A 22,423-nucleotide genomic window follows, 5' to 3' on the forward strand; every position below is an offset into this window, starting at 1 on the left:
CAGCATCCATGGAGAGAGCAAGCTAATGTTTTGAGTCTAGGTGATTCTTCGTTAGAGCTCTTTATGCGGTTCAGTGTGAAACGTTTGACTTGAAGTGAGATGAGGAAGAATTTCTTCAGCCAGAGGGTGATGAATCTGTGGAAGTCGTTGCCGCAGAGGGCTATGGACGCCAAGTCATTGAGTGTATTTAAAATGAAGATTAATAAGGGGATTGAGGGCTATGGGGAGAAGACAGAAGAATGGGGCTGAGAAACATATCAGTTAATGAGTTTTGAGAAGATCTGGTTGAGGTTCTGGATGTAAGTTTGCTCACTGAGCTGGAAGGTTTGCTTTCAGACGTTTCGTCACCATACTAGGTAACATCTTCAGTGAGCCTCCAGTGAAGCACTAGTGGTATGGCCTGCTTTATAAACACATAAATAAAAAGCGAGCCATACCACTAGTGCTTTACCGGAGGGTCACTGATGATGTTACCTAGTCTGGTGATGAAACGCCTGAAAACAAACCTTTCAGCTCAGCGAGCAAACTTACGAATGGGCTAATTCTGCTACTCCAACTTATGGTCTGTCCTTGGTAAAGCCTGGGATTGTAATATAAATACCAGGAACTGTAATGAAAATCTACTAAATCTTTCAGTACTACATGACTAGAACTAGAGGGCATAGGTTTAGGGTGAAAGGGGAAAGATATAAAAGGGATCTAATGGGCAACTTTTTCACACAGAGGGCAGTGCATGTATGGAATGAGCTGCCAGAGGAAGTGGTGGAGGATGGTATAATTACAACATTTAAAAGGCATCTGGATGGGTATATGAATAGGAAGGGTTTGGAGAGATATGGACCGGGTCCTGGCAGGTGGGACTAGATTGGGTTGGGTTGTCTAGTCGGCATGAACAGGTTGGATCGAAGAGTCTGTTTCTGTGCTGTACATCTCTATGATTCTACGACTGTGTGAATATCCTGCTGAAGGGTTAAAAAAAATTCACAAACAAACCAGCACTATATCAGTGTCAATCTGTGAGGGCGGAGTTAACTGTGGTACCTATTTATAAAATGACCCACTGATCCAGAATCTGTGAGATATTTTTCTAATTAGCCTGTTCAGAGATGTTATATCATACCTCTGGAGCAGGTGGGACTTGAACCCAGACTTCCTGTCTCAGAAGTAGGGACATTACCACTGCATCACAAGTGCCCTGTCACTTCATTTTTACTATGTTAAATCCACTATTCCCAAGCGGTCTCTCATCTTCATGAACTGCGAGGTGAAGCCCGGCACTGTTTGGAGCCAAGGTTTGGTACGGACTGGAGGCTCGGTACCAGCATGCTCTGGGTTGGTAGACTGTTGTTCTGAACTTTAATTTCTGCAACGCTGGACTTTTTAATTCCTCTATTTTCTGAGATCTTATAACTGTAGAATCTGTAGCTAGGTACCTTTGTAAGTGGTGACTTATAAACCTTTCACTGTAGTTATTTGAGTACATGGGACAATAAAATTAATTCTAATCAATGCAAATCAATATATACATATAAACTGTTGTTATGCTTTGGAGTGTAATTGGCTAACTGTTCATTGTCCTTTAAGGGCTTCCCTGGACCTGCAAAATATGAAATAAAAAGCTTGTTTGGTGAGAAGACCAGCCCCCACGATAAACTGAGTACTCCACATCCACCGTTCTTGTCTCAGACCAAGGTAAAGGGCACAGCATCTTACTTTCAATATTCTCTCCATTAAATCCTTCTGTGGGTTATTAACTAACCTAATTGCTTTGTGTCACCTGGATTGCAACATATCCTTGTTCCATGGGTTAGTTTACATCAATTAAGAAGGTGCTAATAGGTTTTTAATGGACTACAAGTTGGAGCCATTCTTTACAGCAGGACACGTGTTATGGTTCCCCTTCAGATCTCCTCAGTGAGACTGTGCTGTCAAAACATGTCATTTCTTCACCTTCTTGTAGAATGTTCACAAGTGAACAGCAAGAACATTTCCAAAGTGGCCCATTGCCTGAGGAGTGTTTTACTGGGGATGTGAGAGGAGCTATATAAATTCAATATTGAAGATGGAGTGGTGATCTCATTGAGGGGTTAGAGATGATTAAGTAATTTGATGGGGTTAATAGTGAGTGCAGAACAAAGGGAGCAAAACGTTAACACAGAAATGTAGAAAAGGCCATCCGGCTCTTCAAACCCGCTCAGCCATTTAACATGATCATGGCTGATCGTCCAACTCAGTGTCTTGTTCCCAGTTCCTCCCCATACCTTTGATCCTGTTAGCCCTAGAACTGTGCCTTGAAAACGTGTGGGTGTGACCGAGTGGTCAAGGCGATCTGTCAGTGCCCAACATTTGGGTTTAAATCTGGTCAGCTATAGTTCTAACTGTTTCAGGGTTTTCTGGTGTAGCTGCAGTGTCCCTGCCTCTAGGCCAGAAGCTCCAGTTTCATGTCCCACCTGTCCCTGAGGTGTGTCGTAACATATCCAAACAGGGTGATGAGAAAACTGAACCATAAAGTTCAAGCCAGAGGTAGAAATTGGGAATGCTGTCCACCAAAAAATGGAGGATGGTCAGGAGGAGTGTGATTAAAACTTAAAATTAGATTCCCTACAGTGTGGAAACAGGCCTTTCAGCCCAAGCAGCCCACACCGACCCTCAGAAGTGTAACCCACCCAGACCCATTTCCCGCTGATGAATGCAGCTAACACAGCGGGCAATTTAGCATGGTCAATTCACCTGACCTGCACATTGTTGTGACTGTGGGAGGAAACCGGAGCATCCGGAGGAAACCCACGCAGACACGGGGAGAATGTGCAAACTCCTCACAGAGAGTCGCCCGAGGCTGGAATCAAACCCGGGTCCCTGGTGCTGTGAGGCAGCATTGCTAACCACTGAGCCACCGTGCTGCCCTTAAGTGAATGTGTTTTTTGTGAGGTGATGTTACTAAGGATTACGAAACAAAGGTGGATGGAATTAATTTAGATATCAGCCATTGTGAGTAGTTTTGGGCCCCATACCTGAGGAAGGGCATGCTGGCATTGGAGGGAGGTCCCCAGCAGGTTCACAAGGGGGCGGCATGGTGGCTCAGTGGTTAGCACTGCTGCCTCACAGCACTAGGGTCCTAGGTTCTATTCCTGGGTGACTGTCTGTGTGGAGTTTGCACATTCTTCCTGTGTCTGCGTGGGTTTCCTCCGGGTGCTCCGGTTTCCTCCCGCAATCCAAAGACGTGCAGGTTAGGTGAATTGGTCATGCCCATTGTCAGGGGTTTATATGGGGAATGCGTCTGGGTGGGTTACTCTTCGGAGGGTTGGTATGGACTTTTTGGGCCAAATGGCCTATTTCCCTACTGTAGGGAATCTAAAAAAAAGATCCCAGGGATGAAGGGATTGTCAAATGACAACTGGTTGAGGTCTCTGGGTCTGTGCTCGATGAAGCTCAGAAGGATGTGGGGGGACTTGATTGAAGTGTACAGAATACTGACAGGGCTGGATAGAGTGGATGTGGAGAAGATGTTCCCACCAGTAGGAGAGACAAGGACCGGAGGGCATAGCCTCAGAGTAAAGGGACAACTGTTTAGAACTGGGATGAGGAGGAGTTTCCTCAGCCAGAGGGTGGGAAATCTGTGGAACTCATTGCTGCAGGAGGCTGTGGAGGCCAAATCATAGAGTGTTTTTGAGACAGAGTTAGAGTTATGGGAGGAGGCAGGAGAATGGGGTTGAGAAACATATCAGCCATGAGCAAATGACAGAGCAGATTCGATGGGCTGAATTCTGCTCCTATATCTTATGGTCTAATGGGATGCGAGGACAGCTTTGAGGGGCTGGATGGTTTCCTCCTCAATTTAGCTGTATTTGTTTCCAATTACTTTGAAGGGAAGATAATGAATGCACATAACCAGTTTATCAAAGGAAAGGAGGAGAAAGTGAGGTCTGCAGATGCTGGAGATCAGAGCTGAAAATGTGTTGCTGGAAAAGCGCAACAGGTCAGGCAGCATCCAGGGAACAGGAGAATCGACGTTTCGGGCATAAGCCCTTCTTCAGGAATGAGGAAAGTGTGTCCAACAGGCTAAGATAAAAGGTAGGGAGGAGGGACTTGGGGGAGGGGCGTTGGAAATGCGATAGGTGGAAAGAGGTCAAGGTGAGGGTGATAGGTCAGACTGGGGTGGAGGCGGAGAGGTCAGGAAGAAGATTGCAGGTTAGGAAGGCGGTGCTGAGTTCGATGGATTTGACTGAGACAAGGTGGGGGGAGGGGAAATGAGGAAACTAGTGAAATCCGAGTTCATCCCTTGTGGTTGGAGGGTTCCTAGGCGGAAGATGAGGCGCTCTTCCTCCAACCGTCGTGTTGTTGTGGTCTGGCGATGGAGGAGTCCAAAGACCTGCATATCCTTGGTGGAGTGGGAGGGGGAGTTGAAGTGGATATGCAGGTCTTTGGACTCCTCCATCGCCAGACCACAACAACACGACGGTTGGAGGGGAGGGGAGGATTTCACTTGGTTAATCGAATTCCGAATAATTGAATGCTAGATAGCGTTGTTTAGCCAGGCATTGGGACTGTGCGATCTTGCTGGATAATCCAATATTCCGATAATCGAATGCTGGATAATTGAAGTTCCTCTGTATTTATGCACTTTTAATTGTCACTTTTTTGATCGACTGACAGTCTAGCTGTTGGACCTGGCTACAGGGTGACCACAGCCTCTTCCTCCATTCAGTGGAGGATAGAGGTTATACTGATGAGACATTCTCAACTTTGAGAAGATTCCTGGGTAGCAGCTCCTGCAGGAGCATTACAATGTAAGGTGTCCCTGAGCTCCAAAGTGAAGCGCTCAAGTGTAGTATGGGTTGGTGCAACATCAACAAGACGCTGGTTAGCTCAATTGGTTGGAAGGCAGAATGATGCCAACAGTGTGGGTTCAAGTTCCTACAGCAGCTGAGCTTACCATCAAAGTCCCTCCTCCTCAATCTCTTCCCTTGCCTGAGGCATGCTGATTCCCAGGTTAAAGCACCACCATTGTTCCCTCTTTAATGAGAGAGCTGCCTGATTTTACCTCAGTCCAAGATTGGTAGGTGGTGTTTGCCAATGCTGACAAAGAGTGGAGGTAGCTGATGCCCATGGGTGAAAGAGAGGACTGCAGGTGATGAAGATGAGTCAAAACGTGTGGTGCTGGAAAAGCACAACTGGTCAGGCAGCGTCTGAGGAGCAGAAGAGTTGACATTTTGAGCATAAGTTCTTCATCAGGAATGGCTCTTCTGGGCCAGAAGGTTTATATTCAACTCCCAACTATCTCCAGAGGTGTGTCATACCATGTCCAAATAGCGGCTCATTCCTGACAAAGAGCTTATGCTCAAAACGTCGACCCTCCTGCTCCTCGGATGCTGCCTGACCGGCTGTGCTTTTCCAGCGCAACAATTTTTGACTCTGATGCCCATGGGCGGGTGCCGTGAGATGTTGGGGAATGAAGATCAACACTGAGACTCTGAGGAGAAACCGTGAGCTGTACCTGCCAAGTAACTTCTCAGACTTTCCAATGGGAGTTGCTGCTATGGGGTTTCTCAACAGTACACAGGAGAGTTGTCAGCTCCATTTAATTGAGGTGAGCTTAGTGAATAATCAGATGAAAATAAAGTACTTGCCACTTCCAGGAGAGATTCAGAACTCACTGCCAAAACCTCAAAGGGAAAATTGGCTATTTTTTTCTTGACATTGCGAATTAGATTTTTCTTTATTTTTGCTTCATTTTCCCACATTACTCTCCATTGACCACTCAAGGGCTGGGAATGTGTCACCTTATACTATTTTAGAATGGTGGCTCTGTGCACAGAACTTCATTGTAATTATATTTTTGAATCCACCTGTTTGGACATGGTATGACACACCTCTGGGGATAGGTAGGAACCTGTTGGCCCAGAGGTTGGGTTACTACCATTGAGCCGCAATTTTCAAAATTTGCTGTATTAAAGCTGCAAATTCTGATCTTGCTCTGCTTTAAGTGAAAGCAGCTGTAATGACTGAGTAACCTGGGGGATTGACAGAGATATCATTTTGAAAATTGTCAGTCTGCTTGCTTGTAACATCGGCAAAAGTTTGCCTACTCTTCAATTTCAATTTTCCCAATGGCTCACCATGAGATTTAGTTTGAGGTTAATTTAGCGATGACAAGACAATTACTGGGTGCCCTTTCACAGGTAACTTATGATGATGTTCTCCGCTATAACTCACCAGCGAGGTAATCTTTTCAATCGCCAGGCCCAGTACAAGGATTAGGTGGCCTTATAAATTAATATTATGTATTTTCTTTTACTTTATTTTTACTGATGTACATCATAATTCCTTCAAATGCTGACATTATCATTAGCTTCTGTGGATGAGTTTCTGGGCTTTGCACAGATGCTGGTGAGATATAGCACTACCTTTCATAGATATAATCATGATGAATAACTTCTGAAATGCTGAATATGTAAATGATCAATGAAATGGTTTCGCATGCGTCCTGGTAAATGGTGAGATTTTGCATTGTTCCTCTCATTTGTTGATCAAACTTTAAAAACAAACACACGGAAACTGTTGGAAATGCCCAGCATCTGTGGAAGTGAGGAAACAGAGTTAATGGGGAGATTCTTGATGAGGCTTTGGGGGTCTTGCTTGCTGGCTGGAAAACCAGTGAGACAGACATCTACACTGCCTTTGCCAGGAGGACCACTTAACTAGAAGTAGTGATACGGTTTCTATGCCCCTGTGGCCTCCCCAGGCCCTGGTTTTTAGGGGGGAGGGAGGTGGTTGCTGGGTGAATAGTGTGATGGAAGCCTCGCCTAGATAGACAATGCTGGAGAATTAGAGGCTGGTGGCTCAGCACTGCCGCTCGGAGGTGGAGGCTACTGCAGGAATGACACCCACCCAACCCTCAGATCACAGAATGCCCCAGTACAGGCAGGTAGTGTATGGGGGTTGTGGTGGGTTCATGGTGGGGCGACACGGTGGCTCAGTGTTTAGCACTGCTGCCTCTCAGCGCCAGGGACCTGGGTTTGATTCCATCCTTGGGAGACTGTCTGTGTGGAGCTTTCACCTTCTCCCTTGTGTCTGCATGCATTTCCTCTGGGTGCTCCGGTTTCCTTCCACACTCCAAAGATGTGCAAGTGTGGATCGGCCATGGGAAATTGCCCATAGTGTCCAGCATTGTGCAGGCTACGTGGATTACCCATGGGAGATGCAGGGCTCCAGGGATAGGATTGCGGAAGGGGGGTGGTGGGTGGGTCTGGGTGGGATGCTGTTCAGAGGGTTGGTGCAGTCTCGATGGGCCGAATAGCCAGCTTCCACACTGGAGGGAATCTGTGAATATGTAAAAGAGGGGCCAGGAGTCGACAGCGCACCCACCCATCACTGCTCACAGACCAATATTCTGTCCCTCAGTCCCACACCAAGTGCCTTTGATTGAGGGTTATTCCTGTCCCAGAGCTGGCAAGATGGACATGTGGTTTCAGCTATGGTATATGCGATATAAATTAATATTCCAATATTCTGTATCCTACAGACTTTCCCTTGTAGCTGGCTTCACCACAGTAATGGTATAATATCCACAAGTGATTCAGGAAATCCAAGTTGCTGTAGCAACATACACATTACCTGGAGCTATGAATAACAACTGTAAAGGGTCCAATGTACTTTCCATAAAATGGCTGACTGGGGATCTCTCCAACTCTTACCACCCACTGTTGCATGTTGGGAAGATTTGCAGCTTGACAGTCACTCTGTTTGGCTGCACAATGAATGCGCCTTCCATCACCATCTGAAGCAGAACTTTCTGGCTCTGAATCATTTTGTGTATTTAAGACAGAGGTAGATGGGTTCTTGATGAGGTTATGGGGAGAAGGCAGGAGAATGGCGTTCAGAAATATATCAGCCATAATCGAATGGTGAAGCAGACTCAATGGGCTGAATGGCCCTATGGTCTGAAGTAAGGACACCAGTACTAAGCCACAAAACTTCAATGAGGTGAAGTAGGAGGCTGAGGACAGAGTGTTGAAAGTGGGAGCAGGCAGTAGAGAGTTGGACAAACTAAAAGGACGATTGTTGGTAGCTCAGGACTGTGCTTACAAACTGACCAGAGGTGTCCCACATGACAGTGTTCCAGTCTGCACCTGCTCTCTCCAGTATAAACAAACACAGAGAGGGAGCGCTGGAGAAACTCAGCAGGTCCTGCAGCATTTGTAGAGGGAAAAACAGAGTTAACGTCCCGTGACCCTTCTTCAGAACTGAAAGAGGCTGGGCGATGTTTTTATTTAACTATTTTTGACAGAGGTGGAGGAGGGAAGAGGAGAAGAACAGATGATATAGAGGCTTAGTGCTGTAGGTTTAGGGATGCAGGGGGAGATTATCTTTGCTGTGGTGTGGGGTAACTTGCAGCATTATTCTCTGCTCAGATATTTAACCTAATAATGGAAGCCAGATTTATACCTCCGTTTCCTTGATTTTTCCTCTCCTAATGTGCCTAGGAAAAACACAGCTGTGCTGTTTTTGCTTGGCTTTGAGGTTATTTATTGTGGGGAAGATCTGAAACTCCTGTAATGATTCTGTTCTCCACCTCTCTGTTGTACCAGAGGTTTTTGCCTGTGAAATCCATCACCCCAGCTCCTGGATGGTACGATGATCCACGGACTGCTCTCCAGTCCTTGAAGAGGATATCGACAAAAGGCAAAACCGCTTTCGGTCATAATGCTGCGAGATTTGTTGAGGATTGGCGCACAGCTGAAGAGCCAGGTTTGTGGTTCCACCCAGAAAGAGCCTGTGACATAAAACCCTTTTTCACTCCATTCCCCCAATGACCACAGGAGAAGCTAATTGCAGTAGGTCATTTCTAAGAGACAATGAGGGCTGCAGATGCTGGAGAAGTCAACATTGCTGAAGTGTGACGCTGGAAAAAAACACAGCAGGTCAGGCAGTGTCTGGGGATTGAGAGAGTCAATATTTCAGCTAGAGTCTTCATCAGGACTGAGGAAGGGGAAGCGGGCTGAGAAATAAATTGGGAGTGGGGCTAGTGGAAAAGTTGAGATGGCGATAGGTAGGCGAAGATAGGAGGGAATTGTGATAATCACCTCCTAACTTCACCTACCTGTCACCACTCCATAAGGAATTTCTAAATCGACCTGTCACAAGGTGGAACATGAACCCCGATCTACTGGCTGAGAGATAGGGACACTACCACAGCACCACAAGAACCCTCAGCTAGTTGAAATAGGTATTTCCTAATTAACATGTTCAGAGATGGTCTTCTACAACTCTAGTGTAGGTGGGAGTTGAACCCAGACCTGCATGCTTACCTTCATTGACTGGTGTACAAGAACACCCAGATCTCTCTGTACTGCCCCTTTACCTAAATTGATTCCATTTAGGTAGTAATCTGCCTTCCTGTTCTTGCCACCAAAGTGGATAACCATACATTTATCCACATTAAACTGCATCTGCCATGCATCTGACCACTCACCTAATTTGTCCAGGTCACCCTGTAATTTCCTAACATCCTCGTCACATTTCACCCTGCCACCCAGCTTAATATCATCAGCAAATTTGCTAATGTTATTGCTAATACCATCTTCTATATCATTAACATATATTGTAAAAAGCTGCAGTCCCAGTACTGATCCCTGCTGTACCCCACTGTTCACTGCCTGCCATTCCGAAATGGAGCCGTTTATCACTACTCTTTGTTTCCTATCAGCCAACCAACTTTCAATCCAAGTTAGTACTTTGCCCCCAATACCATGCGCCCTAATTTTGCTCACTAACCTCCTATGTGGGACTTTATCAAAAGCTTTCTGAAAGTCCAGGTACACTACATCTACTGGATCTCCCTCGTCCATCTTCAGAGTTACATCCTCAAAACATTCCAGAAGATTAGTCAAGCATGATTTCCCCTTCATAAATCCATGCTGACTCTGACCTATCCTGTTACTACTATCCAGATGTGTCGTAATTTCATCCTTTATAATAGACTCCAGCATCTTTCCCACCACTGAGGTCAGACTAACTGGTCTATAATTTCCTGTTTTCTCTCTCCCACTTTCTTAAATGTGGTACAACATTAGCCACCCTCCAATCCGCAGGAACTGATCCCGAATGTATCGAACTCTGGAAAATAATCACCGACGCATCCACGATTTCCCGAGCCACCTCCTTCAGTACCCTGGGATGTAGACCATCAGGCCCCGGGGACTTATCAACCTTCAGACCTAACAGTCTCTCCAACACCAATTCCTGGCAAATATAAATTCCCTTCAGTTCAGGTCCTTCAGCCACTGTTACCTCAGGGAGATTGCTTGTGTCTTCCCCAGTGAACACAGACCTGAAGTACCAATTCAATTCTTCTGCCATTTCTTTGTTCCCCGTAATATATTCCCCTGTTTCTGTCTTCAAGGGCCCAATTATAGTCTTAACCATTTTTTTGCCTTTCACATACCTAAAAAAACTTTTACTATCCTCCTTTATATTATTGGCCAGTTTATCTTCGTACCTCATTTTTTCTCTGCGTATTTCCTTCTTAGTAATCCTCTGTTGTTCTTTAAAAGCTTCCCAGCCCTCCGTTTTCCCACTTATCTTTGCTATGTTATACTTTTTCTCTTTTAACTTTATATGTTTCTTAACTTCCCTCGTCAGCCACGGCCGCCCATGCCTCCTCCTGGGATCTTTCTTCCTTTTTGGAATGAACTGACCCTGCAACTTCTGCATTATATCCAGAAATATCTGCCATTGTTCCTCCACTGTCATCCCTGCTTAGGTATTGCACCATTGAACTTTGGCCAGCTCCTCCCTCATAGCTCCATAGATCCCTTTTATTCAACAGAAGTACTGTCACTTCCGACTGTACCCTCTCCCTCTCAAATTGCAGATTGAAGCTTATTGTATTATGGTCACTACTTCCCAATGGCTCCTTCACTTCGAGGTCCCTGACCAATTCTGGTTCGTTACACAATACCAGATCCAGAATTGCCTTCTCCCTGGTCGGCTCCAGCACCAGCTGCTCTAAAAATCCATCTCTGAGGCACGCCACAAAGTCTTTCTTGAGGTCCAATACCATCTTGATTCTCCCAATCTACCTGCATGTTGAAATCTCCCATAACAACTGTAGTAACATCTTTGCGACAGGCCAATTTCAGCTCCTGATTTAACTTAAATCCAACATCCAGACTACTGTTTGGGGGCCTGTAGATAACTGCCAAGAGGGTCTTTTTACCCTTAGTATTTCTCAGCTCTATCCACACTGACTCGACATCCCCTGATTCTAGGTCCCCTCGCGCAAGGGACTGAATATCATCCCTTACCAACATGGCCACCCCACCCCCTCTACCCATCAGTCTGTCCTTACGATAGCACGTGTAGCCTTGAATATTCATTTCCCAGGCCCTGTCCACTTGAAGCCACATCTCAGTTATCCCCACAATATCGTATCTACCAATTTCCAAAAGAGCCTCAAGCTCATCCATCTTATTTCTAATGCTTCGTGCATTCATGTATAGTATTTTTAATTTGTTACTGCTCTCACCCTTCCCCTCAACCCCTATTTCACTCAACCTTACAGCATGATCCCTTTCTGAGTTTTCTGCCTCATTAATACAGTTGTCTTTCTTGACTTCCCTTGTTCTAACTTTCCCTCCAGTTTCCTTCTTAAACATCCAGTTTGTCCCCTCCCCCCCGCTACTTAGTTTAAACGTAACTGTGTTGCAGTAGCAAACCTGCCTGCCAGAATGCTGGTCCCTAACCTATTCAGGTGCAAACCGTCTCTCTTGTAGAATTTATGCGTACCACAAAACATACCCCAGTGATCCAAGAATTCAAATCCCAGCTTCCTGCACCAGTTCCCCAACCACACGTTCAAGTCCATTATCTCCCTGTTTCTGGCCTCTCCAGCCCGAGGAACTGGAAGCAAACCGGAGATAACCACCCTGGACGTCCTGCTTTTCAGCCTTCTTCTTAATTCTCTGAAGTCCCGCTGTAGTATGTTCCTGCTCTTCTTCCCGACATCATTTGTCCCGACAAGTACCACCACCTCTGGCTCTTCACCCTCGTCCTTGAGGATTTGCTGCACTCTGTCTGTGATGTCTTTAACCCTGGCACCAGGAAGGCAACAACCATCCTTAAATCCTGTCTGCTGCCACAAAAACCCCGGTCAGTTCCTCTCACGATGGAGTCCCCTATTACCACGGCTCTGTGCGATGTCTGACTCCTCGGCTCTGCCTCCACGCCAACTTTTGATTGACAGACCTGGCCGTCTCACGGACTGGGAGTGTCATCTGTCTCTACTGTTTCCAAAAGATTCAACTTGTTCCTGACAGGTACATCCCCTGGGGTCTCTTGCACCTGTCTCCTCTCTGCCTTCCTCATCGTCTGCTCTCTTCTGCTCTCTTCTGGTATGGTCGGTGTAATAACCTCGCTGAAGGTCTTGTCCAGAAAGATCTCATTCTCTCGGATGAGCCTAAGGTCCTCGAGTTCTTTCATCAGTGCTGCAATATGCTCTGTCAGTAGCTGAACGTGCACACACTTTCCACACTTATACGAGCCAGACACACCAGAGTCGTTGACCTCCCTCATCAAGCACGTAGCACACTGAACCAGCTGGGCAGTCATGTCTTCACCCTCTTCAACTGTGGCGTAATCACTTCACTCAACCTCTTTGTCAAAGACTCCTGAGCTAAAGCCTCACTCTTCAATCCACAGGAACTTCCTTGGACCCTCTTTTTGGGGCAAGTCTGTGGACCTTTAATTTAGGTTAGAGGAGGAGGGAGGGAGGGAGGCCCTAGTTTGTAGGACCTGGGGTCTAGAACACATCCATTCAAATAACAATCACTTACCTTCCCACCGGCTTTGCGCTCTGCCTTCACTTCCCACTCATGTCTGCATTTGATTGCCCAATGTTAACTCCTGTCAAAGAGGAATCTTTGTCAGAAGCAGAGTCCTCGAAAGCATATGTCATGGCTTTTTAAAAATACTTTGCCCAAAATGCTTTTTATTGACTGTCCAGGAGAATAAATATTGGAGTCAGTCACACTTAAATGAAGATAATTAACCATCACCAGAACTTTGAAAAGTCCCATGGTGATGTCCGCTGCTTCATTTGACAGAAATTTATGGGACATTGTGATCATTTTATTGATATTATCTTTGCTCTGTGATGTGTCATACAATAAAAATTGGATTTCCAGGAAATCTCTGCCAGCAGGAGCAATAAAAAGATGATTAGAGCCTGTTATTATCAGTCATTGATTTTGTTTTTTTTTGTTAAATGCTTGCTTTCTTTCCAAAGTGCAGTACTTAAAGAAGAAAGTTAGGTGACTCCCCTGATTGAGGAAGGGGCATATTGAGTTGTCAGCTTGAAACGAGGGTTGGTTTTATTGTTGACTATTCAAAAATATGTATGGCTCTAGGACAACAAGCACTGTTGGGAAATATGAAGGCCATAACAGAAGGAAATTCTTTTTGCAGCCTGTTGCTATTCATTCAAAATTGCTGCATCTGAATTCTTCAAAGCTAAATCAGAGACAACATGTTGATGTTTGTTGCTTCTCCTGTTTGAGTCTAAAGAGGAAGATCAGTTGATATTTTGCCAAACATGACATTCAAGAAATCGCATGAGAAAATGTCATGATTCGGAGATGCCGGTGTTGGACTGGGGTGTACAAAGTTAAAAATCATACAACACCAGGTTATCGTGTTATCTCTAATTCACTTTTTGTGCTTTGTTTAGTTGGCAAACCTTGAAATTGCCTCCAATGATACCTTTTATGTTTTCTTTTCTTTATAAAAGTGCCATGGGTTGTTTGCACAGCTGAAACCAGTGGTGGTATCAATCACTGACATCAACGTGGGTGCCAGGTGTAACTCACATTGAGAAGTGAGAATCGGTGCCAGTGCAGGAGATCAGATGCACGGTTTGACTGTACATTTGTTGGGTTGCATGTGGGGATTTCTCAGGAACATATAGTGGAAAGTATTTCTGATTTCAACAGGTCCGGGGACCTACAACATCACGAACCACACTCTGGCTCGAGAAAGTGAAAGGAAAACCAGTTTAGAGAACTCATTAAGAGGAGGATTTGGATCAACAGTTCCCCGTTTGAAATCTGACAAATCGAAACAAAACATGCCAGGTCCAGCTGATTATAAGGTATTGTTCCCCAGTGAATAGCATCTTGAAACAAATAGTTGATCTGTTTCTGGACCATATCTTTCATACATTAGACTACTCTAAAATGTTCAGATTGAAATAATGAATAATTCCATTTTTAACCATGGGGTGTACTTTGTGTTCTTTGATATTTATATTTTTACATTTTTGATCACCTCTTCAAGAGAATTTTTCTTTGAGAGAGCTCTGCGGAGTCTTACCTCAGAATGGTGCAGCTAAGTCTATGAAATTGACACAGAGAATAATGGAGAAACTCAGCAGGTCTGCAGCATCAGTGGAGAGAGAGAAACAGAGTTAATGCTTCCAGTCCAGAAAGACTCTTCTTCAGACCAAAGGCTCATTGGACTGTAGATTCTCTGTGTTTGTTTCAGATTTCCAGTATTTTGCCTTTAGCTGGATTGTCTCCCCTGTCACTCTTCAAGATTTCTTGGGGCATTAAGTCTTTGATCTTGTTGCCTGTTTTACAGCCTCTTCAGTTCTCATGCTGAACATCTTGTCATGTCTGTTTTCGAATCTTGAGCAGAACCTGGTGCTATGTATTTATAAGCACAGTATCAGCATGTGGCCTCTCACTAAAACATTGCTGAAATTGCTGCTCGCCCTTTTGAATTTCTCTCATTAGTTTATCCCTCCAGTCTCACCTCCTTTTCCAGTTACCCTTCTCCCCATCTCCATTTCCATTTACTTGTGGGTGGCGCCTCGTTCTCTCTCTCTTTCACTCTCTCTCTCTGTTCCCTCGTCACAAAACCATCTAAATTACATTCGTAGATTATTCTGTTCTCAACTTTTAACTGTTCTTTATATCATCAATGTTGGAGTAATTTTGACTTTGGGGAACTCAGGTCAGACCAGTAATGTGGGAGTTGTCTTCCTTCTCAAAGCCCACTTTCACACGCACTCTGGCCTGGTTTGGAGGGAGCATTCCTGCAGCATGTAAGTGATCCCAGAGGTAGAGAATTGACAGGAAAACAGTTCAATAAGTTGGAATAGTCCAAATGAGCCTGAAATACACAGGGTGTTCTTACACCTTTGGGGGCTGGAACAAAATACTGCCCAGTTTAAGGATTAAAGTCTTAATTATCTGTCAGCTGCAAGGACTCTTTAGGGATTAAGTTTTGAACATTTCAACTTATTTTAAGAAAACAAGACATAGGAGTAGGGAAAAAGCCTTCAACAGGATCAGTGCTGAACTTTTACATCAGCTCCACATATCCATCTGATCTCCCTTGATTCCCTTGATGCCTAAAATTGTATAAATCTCAGTCCTGAGTGCATCATCGATTGGGCACATACAGCTCTCTGGGGTAGAGAATTCCAGAGACTCACCACCGTCTGCATGAGCACATTTTTCCTCAGCTCAGTTGGAAATTGCTGACCTTTTGTCCCTGAGACAATGACCTCCTGACTCTACTCCCAGGAGAAACATTAACTGCTACATTTGTCATTAATAATTACATCTTCCCAACATGTAATTGTGCACCAGACGAGAAGCACGAAAGGATGGCTAACTGTGGGAAGTGGAGGAATTCCCATTGTTCAGGTGTGGCCTTTCCCTTCCTGAGGTTGGAGTAGAGCCATTGAATAGATCCAGCACACAGGAACCTGTGTTGAAAGAGCTATCTAACTAATTTGACTTCCTCCAAAACCTGAAATATTGTTTTGGTCTCCTTACCTGCGGAAGAATGTCCTGGCTATGGAGGGAGCGCAGTGGAGGTTAACCAGACTAATTCCTGGGACGAGGAGAAAGTGAGGACTGCAGATGCTGGAGATCAGAGTCAAAAAGTGTGACACTGGAAAAGCACAGCAGGTCAGGCAGCATCTGAGGAGCAGGAGAGTTGACGTTTTGAGCATGAGCTCTTCATCAGGAATGATAAAGGGCTTATGCCCAAAATGTCGATTCTCCTGCTCCTCGGATGCTGCCTGACGTTGTGCTTTTCCAGTGCCACACTTTTCGATTATATTTACAGGAGTTTAGAAGAATGAGGGGGGATTTCATAGAAAACCAATTGAATTCTAACAGGACTAGGCAGGGTAAACACATGTCATTCTGCTATAACGTGCAATTTATTAACACAAATTCACTGTAACACGGTTGACAAATTGGGGACACTGTTTCTAATGTGTGAACTTTTGAAATGTGTGTTGGCTGTAACACGATTACATCACCAACATTTCAAAGCACTGTTTCTAAAATGCGATGTTTCTATAACAGGGGGTTGCACAAGAACACACCCATTGTGTTATAGACAAACTACCTGGACAGGAAGGCTGACTGGGGAGTCCAGAACCAGGCTGACCATTTAGGACTGAGATGAGGAGAAATCTCTTCCCCTACGGAGTTTAGATTAGATTAGATTAGATTCCCTACAGTGTGGAAACAAGCCCTTCGTCTGTGGAATTCTCTGCCACAGAAAGTGGTTAAGTCAAACTTTAAATGTATTCAAAAAGGGGTTAGATATAGTTCTTAGGACTAAAGGGGTCGAAGACTATGGGACAAAAGCAGGAACAAAGGACTGAGTTCGATGATCAGCTGTAACTGTACTGAATGATGAAGCAGACCGGAAGAGCCCACTGGCCTCCTCCTGCTTCTGTGTTTTATAATTCTCCATCTTTTCCCTTTGCCTGCTTTTGTTCTATCTATGGGTATTCATCACATTCCTCTTTGAGAGACATGCTTGACCCTGCCTGCCCCACACTCTCAGACAGTCCATCCCAGACCCTAACCACTGCCTCGCTCACACTCTCAGACAGTCCATTCCAGACACTAACCACTGCCTCCCCCACACTCTCAGACAGTCCATTCCAGACCCTAACCACTGCCTGCCCCACATTCTCAGACAGTCCATTCCAGACCCTAATCACTGCCTCCCCCACACTCTCAGACAGTCCATCCCAGACCCTAACCACTGCCTGCCCCACACTCTCAGTCAATCCAGACCCTAACCACTGCCTGCCCTACACTCTCAGATGGTACATTTCAGATCCTAACCACTGCCTCCCCCACTCTCTCAGACAGTCCGTTCTAGACCCTAACCACTGCCTCCCCCACACTCTCAGATAGTACATTCCAGAACTCAATCACACACTGTGTAAAATTATTTTTCCTCCTATTGTCTTTGGTATTTTTGCTGATTAATTGGTGATATGAGGAAATACGAATTTACCTTTGATGGAGGATGCAGTGAGGACTGTGGCATTGCCATGGGGGCTGAGAACTCCAGTCCCCTATGTGCCCTCAGAGTCCTGGCACATGTGTAGCAGAATCACAGGCTCCATTTAAGGTGGTTTCTTCCAGCTATACATCATATAAAGAGGCTGTGTGCGTGAGGAGCTTGATTAAAATATTAATCAAACCCCCTTATTATAACAGCCTACAGAGATTTAACAAGTACTAAAGTTCAAATGAAATTCAGCATCTGCACCACTGACGGTTTTATTCATTTGAAATGATCTCTGTTCAGATGAAATGAAAATACTGTGGATGCTCAAATTCCAAAGGCTCATGAATCTCTGAGAAGGATTTTCTCCTAATTGTTGCCTTACATGGACACTGCTTTTAATCAGTGTCCCTTATTTTCATGTTCTCTCTCAATTGGAAACATCCTGTCCTCCTACTCTGTCAAGCTGCTCAGGATTGTCTATGTTTCAATCAGGTCACCTCTTGATTATTCTAAGCTCCAGCAGCTACAGGCCCAGCCGGTCCAACTTTTCCTCACAAACCAACCCAGCATCGCAGATATTAGCCTGGTCAACCTGCATTGAACTGGCTCCAGTGCATTTGCATGCACCTTTAAATAAGGTGGTTGATATATTACCTCTGGACAAATTCCCCCTCACTGCTTCCAACCTCGTAGTGTCCCAACCCTGGACAGCCCGCTTCTACCTCCTTCCTGAAATCCACAAACCCCATCGTACCAGCCAGTTCCTGCTGCACCGAGCTCACGTCCTCTGACCTTGACTCTATCCTCTCTCCCCTTATCCAGACCCTGCCCACCTACACCCACAATTCCTCTGATATCCTCCACCATATTGACAATTCCCAGTTCCCTGGCCCTAACTGCCTCCTGTCTGCCAATGGATGTCCAATCCCTCTATCCCTCCATTCCCCACCAGGATGCTCTGCAAGCTCTCAGCTTCTTCCTCAACCAGAGGCCGGAGCAATCCCCATCCACCACCCTCCTCCACTTGGCTGAACTTGTTCTCTCACTGAGCAATTTCTCCTTTACTTCATCTCACTTCTGCCACGTCAAGGGAGTGGTTATGGGCACCCACGTGGGTCCCAGTTATGCCTGTCTCTTTATGAGGTATGCAGAGAGATCCTTCTTCCAGTCCTACATTGGCCCCGTCCCACAACTATTTTCTCAGTACATCAACAACTGATTCGGTGCCACTTCATGCTTCCATCAGGACTTTGAAAACTTCATTCATTTTGCCTCCAATTTCCACGTGTCTATAACTTACATATCATCCATTTCCAACACTTCCCTTTCTTGACCTCTCTGTCTCAATTTCCAGGAAACTAACCATTGCAAAGCCACTGCCTTCCAAAGCTACCTTCACTATAGCTTGTGGCACCCCATGTCTGCGAGGATTCCATTCCATTCTCCCACTCCTTCACCTATGTCACATATGTTCGGATGATGCTACCTTCCACAACAGCGCTGCTGACATGGCTTCCTACTTCCATGACGGTAGTTTCCTGCCCACTGTGGTTGACAGGGCCCCCAACCACATCTGACCTATCACTTGCGCTTCTGCCCTTGCCCATTCCCATCACTAATAACAGCGCGATCAAGTCCCTCTTGTCCTCACTTTCCATCCCACCAGCTTCCACATTCAAAGGATCTTTCTCCACCATTTCAGTCATCTCCAGCAGAACGCTACCACCAAACACATCTTCCATTCACTACCCCTGTCTGCATTTCATAGGGATCATTCCCTCCGAGACACCCTTGTCCATTCCATAACCACCAACACCACTGCTCTCCCTACAGCACCTTTCTATGTAACCACAGAAGGTGCAACACCTGCCCCTTCACCTCCTCCCTGCTCACCATCCAAGGGCCTAAACAGCTTTTCCAGGTGAAGCAGCATTTCACCTGGACCTCCTCCAATCTTGTGATTTGTACTTGCTGCACCCAATATGGCCTACTTTACGTTAGAGAAACCTAACGCAGACTGGGTGACCGCTTTGCAGAACCCCTCCAGTCCATGCGCAAGGATGACCCTGCCCTTCCCATAGCCGGTCATTTTAACACAGCGTCGTGCTCACATGCCCCACATGTCCGTCCTCGGCATGCTGCAGTGTTCCAGTGAATCACAGCGCAAACTGGAGGAACACCATCTCATCTTCCCTTTACAGCCTTCTGGACTTAATATTAACAATTCAACACCTTCAGATAATGAACCATTTCTTCTCTTTCTTTTAGCTTGTTGCATTCTGTTATCATGTCCTCTCTTCTCTCCCTCTACCCCAGGAGGACAGTTGTCCTTTCACCGGTTATACCCAAAATGTTGACTTCTCAACCTCCTGATGCTGCCTGGCTGGCTGTGCTCTTCCAGCCTACTGCTTGTCTGTCAAGTCTGGCGGCAGACACACTGTTTTTCTGTCATTCTCACACAATGGTTATTTAATGGGAAGTATTAACATCTTATCTCCACCAGTACCCTACACCAACTACCTCCCAACACCCCCCCCCACCCCCCAAACTATACCATAAATGCTGCCCCCTCCACACTTCACTTCAGCTCTGAAGAAGAGTAATCTAGACTCGAAACGTTAGCTTGCTCTCTCTCCAAGGATGCTGTCTAACCCGCATTTGTTGTTTTCAGTAATTGATACATTTGCTCAGTACACTAGATGTGGTGTTACCAGCACCTTGTAGCATTGAAATGTAGCCTTCCTACTTTCATATTCAATTCCCCTCACGATAAGTGATAACATTCTATGAGCTTTCCTAATTACTTGTTGCAGCTGCAGACTAACCTTCTGTGATTCACACAATGGGATACCCAGATCTGTCTGATCTCAGAGCTCAGCAATTTCTCACCATTTAGATTCTTTTTATATTCTTCCTGCAAAAATGGCAAATTTCCACATTATACTTTAGTTCCCAAATCTGTTCCCATTTCCTACTCTCACTTAACCTGTCTATATCCCGTTGTTACTTCCGATGTTGTCTTCACAACTTCCTTTCCCACTTGTTTTTGTGCCATCAACAAACTTAGCAACATACCTGCAGTGCTTTCATCCGAGTCATTGATTGTTTTTATTCATTCATGAGATGAGGGCGCTGCTGGCAAGGTCAGCATTTATTTGGCATGATGGTTCGGTGGTTAGCACTGCTGCCTCACAGTACCAGGGTCCCGGGATCGTTTTCTGCCTTGGATAACTGTCTGTGTGGAGCTTGCACATTCTCCCCGTGTCTGCGTGGGTTTCCTCCGGGTGCTCTGGTTTCCTCCCACAATCCAAAGATGTGAAGGTCAGGTGAATTGGCCATGCTAAATTGTCCATAGTGTTCGGTGCATTAGTCAGGAGTAAATGTAGGGGAATGGGTCTGGGTTTGTTACTCCTTGTAGGATCGGTGTGGACTCGTAGGGCAGAAGGGTCTGTTTCCATACTGTAGGGAATCTAATCTGATCTATTCCCCATTTCTAATTGTCCAGGGAACAGTTAAGAGTCACTTACATTACTGTGAGCCAGACAGGTAAGGATGACAGATTTCCTTCACTAAAGGACTTTAGGGAACCAGATGTTTTATGTAAATGAGCATCAGCAGTGGTGCCATGCTCACCATTCAGCCAACCTTTTCCAGACTTTGATTGAATGTAAATCTTCACCATCCGCCATGGTGGGATTCAAACCCATGTCCCTTAGATCCTTAATCTAGGGTCTGAATTTCTAATCCAGTGACTCTCTGACTGCACCATCATCTCCCTATTGGTATATATATATATATATATATATATATGCTAAACAGTTGAGGCCCCATCATTGAACCCTGTGGGCACACCACTTATTATACCTTGTCAACCAGAATGGCATCCATCTATGACTATAGCTTCCTGTTAGCTAGCCATTCTATCCATGCCAATATGTCACCCTTATAACACAAGCTTTTTTACCTCACAATATCCATGCCACTTCATGCTGTCCAAGCGAGTGACTTTAAAAGTCTGTAACTGGCTACCTCGTGCTTTTGGGCCATTCTGAGGTTGTGAAAGGCTTTGCATCAGTGCAAGTTGTTCTTACATAGTCAGGTTTTACACACTGGATAACTGTTTTCTTTTTGCAAGAACTTGCGTGTAAAATGTGGTACTTATCAAGCGGATTTGTAAAACTTTGGCATCATCAAGCTACTGGGAGATTATTAAAACTGAAGCGCACGTGTCATATCTTCATTGCTGTCAGGAAGTTGCGTAAGAAAGTAGACTTAGTGTGGTGTAGCTAGGTCATTATGGACTCAATGGGCTGAAGGGCCTTTTCTATATTGTATGACTCTATGATTCAGAACCAAGTCAGTCATAAGTCTTGGAGCAAAATAACGTCTGCCTATTGTCTTGTATTGTCCAAGTCAGCCTCTTGGTGCTTAGACTTTGTAAAGTGCCCATCTAAATGAATTATTAGACACCTATATAATTGGCGAAATAACTGCTAGCTGTGTGGCATTTATAAATTGCTGAGGAAGTGTTTCTTTATTGTCTTCCGATATTAGAAATCAATGTCCATTTGTAATGCAACCTTTGTCAGTATGGACTGCACAGCGCCAAAGAGCATTGTTCTGTGTGTGACGATTAGTGAGGAGACAGCTTTTGAGTATCAAACCTTGCTGTTGAATGATTGAAATCACCCTCCATAACCCTCTTGTAGTTCTAAATAGACTGCAGAAAGGATGTCAGTGAGGAAAGGGATTGCAATTCTGGTTTTAGCTCCGCTCTCCATCCATTGCGTGTTGACAGTGCTTCTATGGATTGAATTCACCTGAACCCGTTTCTGCTGGCCTGCCTTTGTCAGTCTGGAAGTAATTACATGAGCCCATCTGTATTAGGTTGCATTATTGAGACGTTGAACTGGAAGGCAAGATAATGTTTATTTAAAAAAGAAAAGGGGCTTAAGTGATTCAGTGACAAAAACAGATTTGTGGATATGGGAGAATCAATGGCAGGACAGATGTGAGACAATATTTTAACAGACAATTAATGGTAACGGTTGACTGGTGGTTGATCTATGATGCTCCCGTGGGAAAGCTGATCAAT

At 45.1% G+C, this 22,423-nt stretch overlaps 1 protein-coding gene across 2 annotated transcripts in view; it reads left to right on the forward strand.

Moving 5' to 3' along the window:
- Positions 1–22,423, forward strand: part of stpg2 (sperm-tail PG-rich repeat containing 2) — a 377,020-nt gene that overhangs the window by 120,239 nt on the left and 234,358 nt on the right. For both annotated transcript variants that reach the window (XM_087979916.1, XM_043674437.2), the window contains 3 exons: positions 1,585–1,692; positions 8,589–8,748; positions 13,989–14,146. In XM_087979916.1, the coding sequence (XP_087836042.1) occupies positions 1,585–1,692; positions 8,589–8,748; positions 13,989–14,146 (426 nt within the window). The remainder of the gene's footprint in view (positions 1–1,584; positions 1,693–8,588; positions 8,749–13,988; positions 14,147–22,423) is intronic.

The sequence above is a fragment of the Chiloscyllium plagiosum genome, unplaced genomic scaffold (genome assembly GCF_037043375.1).
Source record: "Chiloscyllium plagiosum isolate Xiang-an unplaced genomic scaffold, Cpla_swu_hap1 HiC_scaffold_36, whole genome shotgun sequence".
Taxonomy (NCBI): Eukaryota; Metazoa; Chordata; class Chondrichthyes; order Orectolobiformes; family Hemiscylliidae; genus Chiloscyllium; species Chiloscyllium plagiosum.